Source organism: Schistocerca cancellata, chromosome 6 (genome assembly GCF_023864275.1).
Source record: "Schistocerca cancellata isolate TAMUIC-IGC-003103 chromosome 6, iqSchCanc2.1, whole genome shotgun sequence".
NCBI lineage: Eukaryota > Metazoa > Arthropoda > Insecta > Orthoptera > Acrididae > Schistocerca > Schistocerca cancellata.
The window spans coordinates 226,908,436-226,923,499 of NC_064631.1; the positions used below are offsets into that span (position 1 = coordinate 226,908,436).

At 40.6% G+C, this 15,064-nt stretch overlaps 1 protein-coding gene across 2 annotated transcripts in view; it reads left to right on the plus strand.

Annotated features, from left to right (window-relative positions):
- Window positions 1–15,064, plus strand: part of LOC126088122 (bromodomain-containing protein 7) — a 148,972-nt gene that overhangs the window by 85,055 nt on the left and 48,853 nt on the right. For both annotated transcript variants that reach the window (XM_049906226.1, XM_049906227.1), the window contains exon 6: window positions 8,565–8,679. In XM_049906226.1, the coding sequence (XP_049762183.1) occupies window positions 8,565–8,679 (115 nt within the window). The remainder of the gene's footprint in view (window positions 1–8,564; window positions 8,680–15,064) is intronic.

The following is a 15,064-nucleotide window of genomic DNA, read 5'->3' on the forward strand; positions in this document are numbered from 1 at the left end:
GTAAAAATAAAACCATAATGGGTAGAAAAAAAGATGAAGAAATGCAAACAGCAGAAACAACAGCGTGGCTATATATCAGTAACTTAAAGAGAACCACCACAACTGATACAGTAGTGAAATACCTCAACAAGAACGAAATACAGGGACAACTAGAATGTGAAGAACTGCACACACTGGACAACAAAAAAGCTTTCAAAGTAGGCATTTTGTTTGAAAATCTACAAATCACACAAGTACCAGAATTCTGGCCTGAAAACATAAAAGTACATCCCAAAACGATCAATGGAAGAGGGAGCAGAGCTCAACTAAACTAAGAAGAAAACTACAAGAGCAAGAAATAAAAGCAGTCTTGTGGAATACAGAGGGAATAAAAAGTGCTCTTAACCTAACACCAACAGACATACTGCAAAACTCGAATCTTGCAATCTATCAGGAGCCTTCCTGATAGACAACTGGCAATATAAAGATTTCTACAATTTTCACCTAATGGCAAAGAAGGGAGAAAGAGGACGACCCATGGGAGGAATATCTATCCTACTGAAACTCTGGATGACCCCAATCAAAAACATGATAAAACAAGAAAATAGTATGCTAGTAAAAACAGCAAACATAAATATAATTGCAGCTTATTTTAAACCACACACAAATGCTGTAGAAATAATTGATGAAATAGTTACACTCATCAAACAATGTGACAGCAAACCCACCACTGTTTAGGCGATCTCAACTGCAGAATAGACACAGAGAACTATAAAACAAGACTAGTCATTGGAACCCTAGAAGAAGATGGTTTCACCCTACTGAATGATAGACAGATACCTACATATATATGCCACAATGGGAAAAGCACCATTGATATCACATTAAAAAGATAGGAAGTATTCAATCAATATGGCATGACTCCATCACTCCTATACGAAAGCACATTCCAATGAAGATAAAAATAAATAACGCCACGTCACGTCACCGCCAGCAAGAACGACCCACCAAATCAAACAAAGAAAAATAGATAAAGAAAAATTAACAAACCAGCAAGAACAAATAACACAAATAGAAACTTTAATAGAGGAAGGAGACCTTGAAAAAGCAACACACAGAATAGAAGACCACCTAAAAAATTCAGTGATACAACCAAACCCAAAAACAAGGATGGCATAAAGATGGTTCAATGCTGAATGCTACAGCAAAAGGAACACTGTTCTAAGAACACTCCACGGATTAAGAAACCAGCACAACAAGGAAACATGCAAACTATACGCAGAAGAGAGGAGAATCTACAAAAAACTAATAGAAGAGAAGAAAAAAGAATACATAGAAAGAGAGGCAAAAAGAGAAGCGGATGAAACAGAGAAAGACCCATACATAGCAGCAAGACCAAGAAGACTGGCTCATACACCAAATATAGACATGAAGGAATGGGAAGACAACTTCAGTAAGATACTGAACAAACGAGGAATCAAAGCATCCCGAAAGAAGGAGAAACAACATCAACAAAGGAAAAAGACATTGTACAGGAACCTCTAAATGAAGAAGGAGACACTCGATAATAAAAGTTCTCTACAAAGGTATAGGAGACCCAATGGACACAAACAAGTACAGAGGCATAGCCCTGGAAAATACTCAGTTCAATATGTTCTCAAAGATAATTACACAAAAAATCAAAGCCTGTGTGGACAGTCACCTCCCAGAACGACATATGGGCTTCAGATCCGGAAGATCAACACTTACAGCAGTCAGGCTTCTTCTAAACAACATCGACGAAGCGCTACAAAAGACACAAATGTTCTACACAGTGTTCATAGACTTTACCAAAGGCTTTGACCTACTGGAAAGGTATATCATAGTCCAAAAACTGGAAAACACAATGGGAGAAGATAGCGTATGGGCAAGAATAATCAAGTCAATCCTTGAATACAACTTGATCACAATATCAGGCACCCTCTCTTTTTCGAACCTCATTCAGCAATCGAACGGAGTCTTACAGGGTGACCCAATGAGCCCTTTGCTGTACATTCTCGCCACTGCGAATTGGAGAAAATGAAGATGATGCATACATACGAGGTGCGACAATAAAGTAATGAGACTGATTTTCTTTGCAAGATGTGGCAACCCTGCAGGCTTGCATAGGCACAATATCTTTGACCTTGGTCTATAAGCTGCTGCTAGTCCAAGCAGCACATCGATGCAACTGCTCAGTCATGAGTTGTGCTGTAATAAGTTAACATGTGTTTGTGTCTCTCGTCATGGAAATGGAACCGCATAATATTGCACAACGGTATGCCATTTCTTTTTGCGTTAAATTGAGTGAAAACGCGACGACAACTTACGGTAAGCTTCAGAAGGCTTTTGGAGAGGAGGTTATGTCAAGAGCTGAAGTTTTTCATTGGCATAAAATGTTTAGTGAAGGCAGAACGAATGTTGAAGATGAAGACCACAGTGGACGACCATCAACCTCACGGGTAGATGTTAACTTGGCCAGGGAGCGTGAACTCGTACGACCTGATCGAAGATTATCTGTGAAAATGATCACAGAAGAACTGAACATCAATCGACAAACAGTTCGTCTTATAATAACTGAAGATCTAGGTATGAGAAAGATTTGTGCAAAAATGGTCCCCAAAAATTTCACACCACAACAGCAAGAAACATGAAAAAATGTGACAGCCAATCTGTTAGAGTGAATGGAAATCAATCCAGAATTGTTGAGCCGTGTTGTCGCTGATGATGAAAGTTGGTTTTTTTCAGTACAATCCAGAGACAAAACGCCAAAGTTCGCAATGTTGCTCAAAGGGATCACCCAGATAAAAAAAAAAGCTTGCGTGTCAAAGTCAAAAGTGAAATGCATGCTTAGGTGCTTCTTTGATTCCAAGGGAATTGTTCATAAAGAGTGGGTGCCTCCTGGACAAACAGTTAACCAATATTACTACAGAGAAATTTTAGAAAGACTTCGTAAAAAGAGTTCTTCGTGTCCGTGCCATTATTGCTGATAATTGGATTCTGCATCACGATAATGCACCATCCCATACTGCTCTGTCAGTGCAGCAATTTTTAACCTCAAAACAAATTTCAGTACTACCACAGCCACCTTATTCACCAACTATCACTCCGTGCAACTTTTATTTCTATTTCCAAGTGTCAAAACAGCGGTCAAGGAACACCATTTTCAAACAACACAAGATGTCCAAAAAAGCTGTGACAAGGGTCTTGGAGGATATTACAGAAGATGAGTTCCAGAAATGTTACCATCAATGGCAGAAGCGCTGGAAAAGTGTGTGCAATCAGAAGGGAACTATTTTGAAGGAGACAACACTAAACTTGACTAAAACGGTAAGCAACTTTTTTTTCCCCCACATCAATCTCATTACTTTATTGTCTCACCTCATATATGCATATGCTGATGACATAGCCGAAGGTTCAATATACAGAAGCCGCAGAAAATCATTGAGAAAAATAGACAAGTGCTCAAACTACACATAAACATAACAAAGGCAGAAATGGTGATTTTCAGAAAAGGAGGCGGAAATCAACATCAGAGGACAAAAAATAAAAATCTCATCAGACTCTAAGTACCTAGGGGTGACATTGCAACCAACAGCCCAAGCAATAAAAGCAATACAGGACATCAAAAACATCCACCTACTCAGTCTAGAAACAGCCATGAAATTATTCAACGCAATAATCCTGACAATCCTGGCCTATGGGATGGAGGTTATACGGGACCACCTGACCGAAAAAAATCTAGAAACACTAGAAAAGGTAAAATCGACTTACCTAAAAAGAGCACTAGGTGTCTCAAAGACAACAAGATCTAGACTAGTGTACCTGCTAGCGAGAGAGACATTCCTAATCGAAGACATCAAACTTCGATATATGATGCCACACACTAGAGCTTCCAGAAATCAACTGAGATTATGAAGGATAAACAAAAAGTATGGCCGGAGTTCTGTGGCACCGAAGCAATGATGAACCGCTCATGGACAACACCAAACTTCGAACTGCCACATGTTGTAACTAGATTTTATATTCACGGCTTTCATCATCTAATTTGCAAAAACAAAACTTATCACGACCCAACCACAATGTGTGTGTGAACTGTGTAACGAAGCCTGTGAACAATTTCACATAGAATTGTGCAGTAAAAGAGTGAAATCTATAATTGGATATGCAAAAATGTAAAATGTTAAGCAAAGTAACTGTATGTGGCTATTTGCCAGCAATTTTATTAAATAAAAATAAAAAAAAATTGGTATGGCTACCAACCAGCTGTCCACAGGATAGAACTATCCTGTGGCGTAACGTGCGACTGAACGTAACACACTTGATATCAGTGGCTGCTTCACTAACTGAGCCATCTGGAGCCTTCCCACCAACACGAGCTTTTCTGAACTGCACAGATGGGAGTTATCGTTACATCACATTGCCCGCTCCCATAATTGTCTCGGTCTCGACCTACAGTAACATACTGTCCCCACACCGTCCATCCAACAGTTTACATCGCTTCTATACTATCATCTTCTCCTCATTCTCAACTGCCACCCTGTTTATTGGCCGCGCTCTGCAGATGTATTCGCCCATCTTTCCCGGCTCCTCGCCTTCTTTGCTTCTTTTTTCCCCACCTCCCTGCCCCACAACCTCCAGACATTGCACCTGTCTGCATGCTAGCGCCTACACATTCCACCAATAGTGTTCGTCTCTCTGCCCGACCATTCGCTACTATCCCTCCCCCATCCATGCCTCGTCCAGATTACTGCTTGCATCCCACGTGATAATTGCATTCCGGCCTGAGATGCTGGAGCTGGTGGTCATGTGTGCATGAGGTGTACTTGCTTGTGAGTATGAATGGTGTGTGTGTGTGTGTGTGTGTGTGTGTGTGTGTGTGTGTGTGTGTGTTTTACTGATCAAGGCTGTGGCCAAGAGCTTTACGTAAGTGTCTGTTAATTGTGCCTGTCTGATTCTGTATGGTAAGTAGCAATCTGTGTTTTCCTACAGTGTGTACACTTGATTAACATATTTGCTAGTATTCTGTATTTTATAGAAAACCACAGGCGGATATGATATTTTTCTACATGTCAAAAGTTTTTTTTGCTGCAATGAACATTTTTGGCAAGATAAAATTGTGTGCCAAATCAAGAGTTGAACCTAGGTCCCTGCCTTGTGTGAGCAGTTGTGCTACCTATCCAAGTCTCGTGGTCTGGCTCAAAGTTTCATCTTGTCATTTGGTCCTCTCCATACATTCCAGACTCCACAGAGGCTCTGCTGCAAGTGACTCGTTACAATTTTGAATCAGCCTGTGTGCATTAACAGTTGGCACTAGGAATTGTGCGTTCACAGTGAAATGTAGGGACAAAGAGGCAAGTCACCAGTCTGGTACACAGTTTTAACTTTTCCCAAAAATTCAAACTTCAGACTAACTGTATTACACCCACTCGTGATCTGTGTACATAGGTCTTGGTAGTGCTTGTATTGTAATGTTAATGTTCATGTATATAAATGAAACACAATAATAACAAAGGATATATTGAATCAGAATAGCTACTGTGACGAATCTCTTTATTTTCCAAGCAGTTTTCAGTGATAACGAGCCTTCATGAGGGTGAGCAACAACAAAAAAAGTGATCAGTCAATGCAGCTTTTGGTAGTGCACTATGACTTAAATGCTGTGAAATACCACCTACTGAAAATACAGTGATAATGTTTTCAATAATTTCTGTACATTAATTGTTTTTAAAGAGGTAGTGTGTACTAATATTCCTGAATAGTGCTAATGAATAATTTTTTTTTAAGATTGTAGCTTCATGTTTCTTATACACAAAAACTAAAATGAAAGGAGTAGCCTCTCCTGGGGAAAGAATATTTTTGTGAAACTAAGGCATAAGACCTGTTTTATAGAAAAATATGTTTTAATATATCGATAAACACGCCAATTTGTGAGATTAATACGTGACACATAATAATTTGCTATAGAATAGACACAGATTATCCTTCCAAACTAAATAATGTATTACAGCACTAATTCTATGTAAGAAAAGAGTTTATTATTCATGAGAAAGTAAATTGGTGACAAACTAAAATTGGGGAAGGCATCTACTAACCTGTAGTTGATAACTGTTTAACTTTTTTTATTAATGAAAAACATCCTCTAATCCATGGCATTACAGACAGACATATGAAAACAGCTTTTAAAGCTCAAAATAATAAGTTACAAAATTTTGAAGATCTGCAATAATAAAATACCGAGTATACTCTTGCATTAGGCTTTGACTAAAATATCCTGAAACTTGAAGTCATTCTTTAGTTTCTGTGTAGCTGTGAAGTCAACCATGTACTTTACAATGTTTTACTGTGAACATAAATCTTGGAGGAGCTGGTTGGAGCACAGCATACATATTTCACTAATACCACTGGCATGCACTTGCCACTCAACTGACGAATTGCCGCCATGTTCAGTCTCTAATGAAGTAACATCACATTTTTCTTCACTTTCTGAGTTACTACATTCAGTTTCAAACTCAGGATCAATATAGCTGTCTTTTTTGAAAGCATTGCCTAAAGAGCAATACAGGAGAGAGAGTAAAAGCATGCTTACGGTCGTTGAGTAGCCAAAGCTGCCCACAGTAAAGATGATATCTAGTGGCAACCACCTCAACCAAAACACAACAGACAGGCTACAAATGTAGTACCAGATGCTCCCTAGTGGATGAACACTTAACTATGAGTGCTGAAACTGATAAAAGCAGGTTTTTATTTTTTCGAAGGTCTGTTTGTTTGTTGCCCGACTATAATCAGGATTTTACGTTCCTGTCAAAATAATAAAAATCAGACAGCTTGGGGTTTTATGTGAAGGGGTTTAATGTGAGACACATACATACACATGTATAACACCAAAGAGAAATAACTAAAGCTACAGCTCTGTTTCTAGTATAAGCAGCTCAGTAACTAATTACATCTCTGTGCTGTTACATATATCTATGTACCACACACAAATCAGCTACACACAGATTGCTTTTTGTTTATTGTTTCTATCATGGAGTTTCCATCATTGTTGAAGTTAAAATATTTTGTTGAACTTGGGGTAAACTAGGATCATCCCTTTTGTTAGTGAACTATATTGTTCCATTTGAATCATCTGAATGTTGCTCTAAGGTATCAAGATGCCAATTCTACCTTCTCTTCCTTCAGTCTGTGTGTACAAGTAATTGCAATTTTGTGATCCTGTAGATTATCCCGGCGTGTTACGTGGTTATGCTCTTCACAGGTATGCTGTCGGATGTGATCGTCTTCACTGCACGATATTTCAGTGATCCATCTGGCCGCCATCTTCAGGTGTGAATGCTGAGTACACAGTCATGCTGAAACTGAATGACAGCATTCAGTTCTGGCATCATTGTGTACTCCAATTGCACCTGAAGATGGCAGCCAGATGGATCTCCAAAATATTGTGTAGTGAAGACAATCATATCCGGCAGCATACCCTTGAAGAGCATAATCAGTTGCAATTTTGCTAGTTTTTAAAGTAATGTGCAGAAGCACTTACAACAAATTAAACTCCATACATTGCTTCCACCTGCATGCCACCTCAGTTTGTCTTTGTTCCAGTTCAGAACACACACATCAGGTCATGCTCCAACATGGAAAATGTAAGGAGGTAAATATCATGTGATCAGCAGTCTGGCCTTTTATCAACTGTAATCGTGTATGAGCAGTACACAGTTCAGAATTCGCGTGAATAGTACAGTGTTCAGAATTCAAACCAGTTGTTACTTAGGCTTTCATAAATCCTATACTGCATTAGATTGCCATTGGCTTTTTTCCTTTCCCACTAGTTTGCATTCTGACTAATGTTTCATATTGCCATTGACCTCTTTTTTAAATAACAAATCATTCTTTTTGCAGACAATTTTGACCATGTTATGCTGTGTACTTCCAAATTGTTGGACATAGAAATTGCATCAATATTTAGATCAAATTTCAATCATTTGAGTATTATGCTGTAAATTGTAAATCTCTGGCACTTGCAGTTATCCATCATTAAATCCACTAAAGATCTAATTAGGAAGTTGCTTGTAGAAAGCTACCATAAAGTTGAAATTCATAACAGCACTTCTGTTAGTAAATTAATTTATTACAAATAAAATACTAAGGGACTGGTTGACAACCAAACTTGATCTCTCTTTTTTTTTCCAGGCATAAGTAATATATGGAAATCTTGACAAAGCTCTCATATTCTTTACTCTGAGCATCAGTTAATCAAAATGTGCACCAAAGAATAAAAGTTTGGTTCCTTTCACAGCTCATCACAATGTCATTTCTGAAATTTTCTTTATTCCATTGTAGTTATTTAATTTACTTCATGCAATTTTTCTGTGAAAAATCATTTCCTGTAACGAAATTATGAAATGCCTTATTTTCTTGGAATAGGCAAACCACCTTCCATATTGTCACCACTGTAGCAGATATTGTTGAAGGCATTTTGTCAATAATTAATGCTCCAACCTTTCTTCTTTAACTGCTACACCAAAAACAAGGAAATAATCATGTCATGTGTCACAATTTACTCATTCCAGGAACAAATTTGAAGCAATTCCAGATGATATGACACCTGAAGAAATTCTGGAACAAGCGCAGAAGGCAGCCCAGGCCGCTGCTGATAGGCTGTCAATGAAACGAGTAAATACAAAAGTAAGAGAAAATTTTCAATCTCCATCATTTCGTTTTTATATTGTGTTAGGGTAATCAAATGCCCAAGATAGTAATGTGTACAGTTTTGACTCTTGTAATATATTTTCCCCAATATTGTATCAGGTTGTCTCTTGTGTCTGTCTAAGGTAATTCTGCAGTGAAACACAACCACAGATTGGTTTTCCTTAATAATAATAATAATAATAATAATAATAATAATAATTAAAAAAAACAGTGTAGGATTATTTGATCTCTTATAGAAGTATCGGTATACCTGACTATAAGACAGCCCTCTCTTCATATATGTATTTTTAAGATGCTCCTAGAGAAATTTTAATTTTTAACGTATTGTGACAAAGTTTTTTATCAAAAGTATCTTAAGATCTGCCTAAAATTGTAGTACAGGTAGTGTTTTCTTGGAGAGATTTTTCATTATATGCATTGGGAAATTGCTGAGCTAGTGTTGTTCAGCATCGTAACATTAGCTCCACCCACTTCATCATCACTATCATGTGCCAGCTTGTACTTGCTTTGAATTCCATAATGCACTCAGTTGGAAGACTGCTCTTAATCTCCAGCACCTTCATTCATATAATTTCTTGTTTAGTTGGGGAATTAAGTGCCATTCTTTTGGAAGTACTGAACAACCTGTTGCTCCAGTTTATGAAGCTTTCTGTGGTTAGGGAAGTGCCTTTCCACATTTGGGATCCCACAAGGGTTGTCTGGAGTTCTTTCTCGATGGAATTAATTCTTTGGCCTATGTGGGATTTTGATGTGGAATTTTTTTCCAGTTGTTTGTATGTTCATTTGCCTATTCTCCTTTCATGTTGGTTTCTCTGATTTTACTTGTGTCGATTTTTTATACATAAGCTTTTTCTGACATATGAACTTCGGTCCAAAGTTCACTTTGAGTTTTGTTAAATAGTGGTCCAGGCCAATGTTTGCTCCTCTGCAGATTTGAACTTCATGGATTCCTCACTGCAGAGGGTAGGAAATGGCTATGTGATCAATCTGATATTCATTTATTTCCTTTATGGAGGACATCAAGTTTTTTCGGAAGTTTTCTCAAACGTTTGACTTGATTTTTAAATTGTTTTGTTGGTATGGTTCAATGAGTCTTGCGCCATTTTTGTTCGTGGATCTGTGTGCTGGTATCCTGATTTTACTTTCATTGCCAGTTTCTGCATGGAAGTCACATGGCAGAATTTTGCCTCTTGGGACTTTTACCATCACTTTCTCGAGATTGACCCAGAACTTTTTGGTGTTCACTAGGTCTCTTCTGTATGTTTGTGAGTGCAAGGACATAGATCAAACATGTACTTCTTGTTGGCACATTGTAAGCACATAGACATGAGGCACTTGTTTATGGAGAGACTTCTCCGATTGAGCTGACTATATTTTTATGTACCGCAAAGGTGATTTTCAAATTCTTCAAGATCCAATAGGTACCGTAGTCCATTGGACCGCCATCAGTGAATAGTATTCTTGGAGGCTTAATATCAGGATTTTTTGTTGCTCTAACACTGACACTACAGTACATAATTTTACAGATTGAATTATATTGTTGGTGATGAAGCTGCCAGTGTATGTGTGAATTCTAGATGGAAGTTTGCCAGAGAAGTGTGCTTTGATGACTGTCCAGGCCCTCCAAAAGCCAAGTGCTCAGTTGCTGTCTGTCAACAGGTGGATAAGTTACCACCTGGGATGATGCTATCTTTTTGTGATTGTCCAGTACCTTAGAGCCAAGCATTGTTGGTTCCTGGAGCTAAGAGGCATCCATACCCACTGGGTGAAAAGTCGCTGACTGGGATGTTGGTGGTTTCCTCTGCAGATACAAAAGGTTTGTGGTCATGCCCACATATTGTATTTATCCGAGTATAGGATGACCCTGAATATAAGACGACATCCAATTCCCCTCCCTCTCCCCCCAATGCACGCACACATTCTGCTGCTCGACTCGCTGTGGCTCATTTTTTTACTGTCTCTCACCTACGCCACTAGCCGGCAGGTAAGGGTTGACAAGTGAAGCAAGTTGGCAGCTGTGTTGGACCTCTTCATCGACGCAATGTGGAGCAACTGCGCCTGCAAACAACAGCCGAAGTGTATTCAGAAGAATATGCAGTGCTGCAAGTGCCAGCAAATGGGGCACATTGCGAGTGTTTGCAAGAATTCCGTCGCGTACTTGAAGTGCGCAGCAGTGCACGACACTCATAATTGCCACAAGCCACGAGGGGTGGCTTGCAGGTGCGCAAACTGCGGCTGCTCACACAACACAGACTCGCATAGCTGCGGCTACCTCAAGGAGTTCTGCTGCCAGCACATCGCAACATGTCTTGCGGCGGTGTCTGGTGCCAAGACGGCCGCCCCACACCTCCACTCTGGCGAAGGGTGCGAGCTGCGCCATCTCGAAGCTGCCACTGATGGTGCAATGGCCGGCTTCCAAGCCACCTTTGCAGAAAAGGGCTGCACTCAAGGATGAGCTCACAGCTGTCCATCGCCGGCTCCAGCAGCTGCGCAAGGAGCTACGGGTTCTCAAGAAGAAGGTGCCTGTCCCTGCCTCCCCTGTGAGGAGCCCGGTGGGGGTGGACGCCGCCACACAGATGGCCATCGCCTCGCTCCCTGCAGAAATGCAGGAGGTGGTGCCCCTGGAGATGGATGTCGAGACGTCCGCTCTGCCTCCTCCTGTGCCGGAGAAATGATGCTGTCTGCTTCCTCTCATGACGAGGTAGAGGCATCAGAGGAGGAAGAGCTGCCCCTGTGTCTGCCACTCCCAGGTGAGCGCATTGTGCAGCCCTTCCTCAAGAAGATTGCGGTGTCCATAAAAGATGGATTGTACCCACATTAGGACAATCCTTATCATTTCATGCCGCCGGACAAGCACAAGCCTCTCCTTCCCATCATCGGTACGACCTTCACCACACCCGTGGCCTGTAGCACGAGGTGGTGTCTCAGAAGGAGCTGCACCTGATTAACACCCACCCTGTCTTCACCCTCGTGACTGGTAACTTGTCTACCAAGTTGTGGAGAAGTTGCTGAAGGAGGAGTGATGCTCTGGCAGAAGACAGCCTGCCACTGTAGATCTCACAGCAGTAGCACGATGACAGTTCCCACGAGAGGCTATTACTACCATCAGAGAGGGCAACGGAGCTCCTTTGACTCCAGACTCGATTGACAGTCCGTGACCTAGTGAGACCCCCCCCCCCCCTCCTCCGCCTCTGTCTGCCCACCCCTTTGTTTTTAAGAGGCTCCTTTAGGAAAAAAATTTTAACATCTGTTTTACTAACACAAAGCATCTGCCAAAACGTTAACATTATACCTGTTCCAAACTTATGCAAGCCACCTCTGCAGCAAAAGGGCTGCACTCAAGGACAAGCTTGCAGCTCATGTACATTTTGATAATACTAGGAGAAATAAAATAAACAAAAAGAAATGATTTACATTAATTTTTGGACTGTTTTCTTTTCTACCTATTTTGCTTACTAACCTCATAGTTTGTGGTCTCACTATTTTTAATCATCAACAGCATTGTCGTCATAACAGCACAGCTGCAAAATTTGTATCTTTGTTGTCACAAATATTTGGCTGTTTCTTCCCAACTATGTTGCTATTTCTCCAGAATGCGTATTGGATTTCTATCCTGACAGCAAATGGATTCAGGCAAACTGCACTTTAAATGTGGTAGATGTTCATAAAGAGCCAAAGTATGTGGTATAGATTCCCATGGTTGCCAACATGAAATTTGCTGCTCGCTCACCACTCTTCTTCTCGCAGTCATCCTGGCTGTCAGCCAAGCAAGTGTCACTGTTCCTTTCCAACCCTTCCGTAGTGCCGAGCGTGAGCAACTGTGAAAAACAGACTGCAATATCTGCTAGTGTGTTAATCATATGTAACACCACCAACTAATACATAAATAAAAATGTGCAATTATGATTCAGTCCTATTATTGAAATTTTGCTCGTCCCGAGATATAGTGACATCTGTCACTGCTATCTTTAATAAGAGTCTTGCCACTGTAATTTATTCTCATGATGACAATTAGTGAGTCATTTTAATGTGATGTATTTCCTACCTTAGACATTTATTTCTGTATTAATTTTCCTTGTTGTTTCAATTGAATGTCACCATCATGTTCCAAAGCTGATAACACTATTACCCAGTATTCTAATACGTGAGCAGCGATCAAATTTTTTCCACTTAGTAAATCATTACAGTCTCTCATAACCAGATAAAATACTGGTCTGGGTTCTGATTCAGATAATGTTTTTTGAAGGACAACATTTCCAATTTTGAATGTCACCTTCACTTAAAAAGCGGCATTTAAGTTTGTATATGGTATCCATACATGTAAGAGAACATTTACTGCAAACCAGTTCAAATAAAACAAAAGTTTGTAAGGGGATAGAATTTAATGCTAATTCCCCCAGTGGTCCACAAAATTGTCAAATTTTAATCAGAGCAATAGACTATTCTAGCGGCTAGTTCAGAGTTTCTTGTGTATCTCTTTGCACTAGTGCCACCCGAGTCAGTGTCATGTGATTGTTCGAGCAACATGGATACTGTATCAAGTGCTTCGCTGTATCAGGAAATATTGAGTCTGTTGGAATGCAAGTATCATTTGCTGAGCACTGTCCTTACAGTTTTTTCAAAATAAATCTGCATGTGATCTCAGTAGCAAAAGCTTCATTTTTAAATGAGAAATTTCGTGTGGTGCAGTCCCCCAACAATCGGTCTTTCCCTCTCATCCTGTCTGGTAAGTCACCACTGACTTTTCTGAACTCTACCCATTTTCCTAAACGTTGCCAGTCTTTTTCCTTCACCCATCTTCTTTCTCCTTCAACCCTCCTGTCGGGAGAAGGAGCCACTGGTCCCAAATGGATGCAAACTGTAATAGATTTTGTATGAGGTGGAATCTAAAATTTTCGGGAGTGCTGCTGCCATCTGGAATGTTTTTGAGTGGCATGCTCGGTTGAGGGCCAGCTGTACAGACGTCAAAGATAATGCTCACACTGGAAGGCCCATTAGCCACAGTTCGCCAGACATTGTTGCCAAACTTCAACAGTTGGTTTGTGCTGATCGACGTCGAACTATTCAAGACCTTGCGGATGAAGTGGGATTGGTTATGGGACATGTCAACAAATGTTGACTGATGAATTGGGCGTGCATCGTGTCACTGCAAAATTTGTGCCAAAGCACTTGACGGCTGATCAGAAGGCACAGCGTGTTGAAGTGTGCACGGACCCTCGTCAGACTGCGTCTGATAATTCAACTTTCATGTCACGGGTTGTTGCCAGCGACGAGAGCTGGATTTACGGTTATGACCCAGAGACAAAGCAACAACCATCCCAGTGGAAGAGCCCAGGCTCTCCAAGACCCAAAAAAGCAAGACAGGTGAAGAGCATGATCATAGTTTTCTTTGATACCAATAGAATTGTGCACAAAGAATTCATCCCACCCAACCAAACAGTGAATTCCGCGGACTACTGTGACATTTTGTGATGGCTCTGTGAAAACATGCGCCGGCGACGGCCCGAACTTTGGCGTCAAGGGAACTGGCTGCTGCATCAAAACAATGCACCCTGTCACACGTCCTTGCTCACCAGGACCTTTTTGGCAAAAAACAACATGGCGGTTGTACTCCACCTACCGTACTCACCAGACTTTGCACCTTGCGACTTCACACTATTTCCAAAACTGAAACATAAGTTGAAAGACCGTCGGTTCGACACACTAGAGAGGATTCAAGAAGCATCGCTGGTGGTGATAAACACCCTCAAGAACAGGACTTCCAGAAAATGTTTGACCAGTGGCAGAAGCACTGGGACCGGTGTGTACATGCGGATGGGTGATGGTGACCATTAGTCTAAAGGTAAGGTTTTCAACAGATGGCAGCACTAGGCCCAAAAATTTTGGATTGCACCTTGTATGTGTGTGCCACTTAGTGAGTAGTTTTTTAATCCATCCAATTACTTCTTTATTATATGGATATAATAGAGGGAAACATTCCACGTGGGAAAAATATATCTAAAAACAAAGATGATGTGACTTACCAAACGAAAGCACTGGCAGGTCGATAGACACGCAAACAAACATACACACAAAATTCAAGCTTTCGCAACCAACGCTTGCTTCATCAGGAAAGAGGGAAGGAGAGGGAAAGACGAAAGGATGTGGGTTTTAAGGGAGAGGGTAAGGAGTCATTCCAATCCCGGGAGCGGAAAGACTTACCTTAGGAGGAAAAAAAAGGCAAATGCCTTTACAAATGTCTGCTTGTGTATGTGCGGTTGGATATGGGTGTGTGCGCGAGTGTATACCTGTCCTTTTTTTCCCCCTAAGGTAAATCTTTCCGCTCCCGGGATTGGAATGACTCCTTACCCTCTCCCTTAAA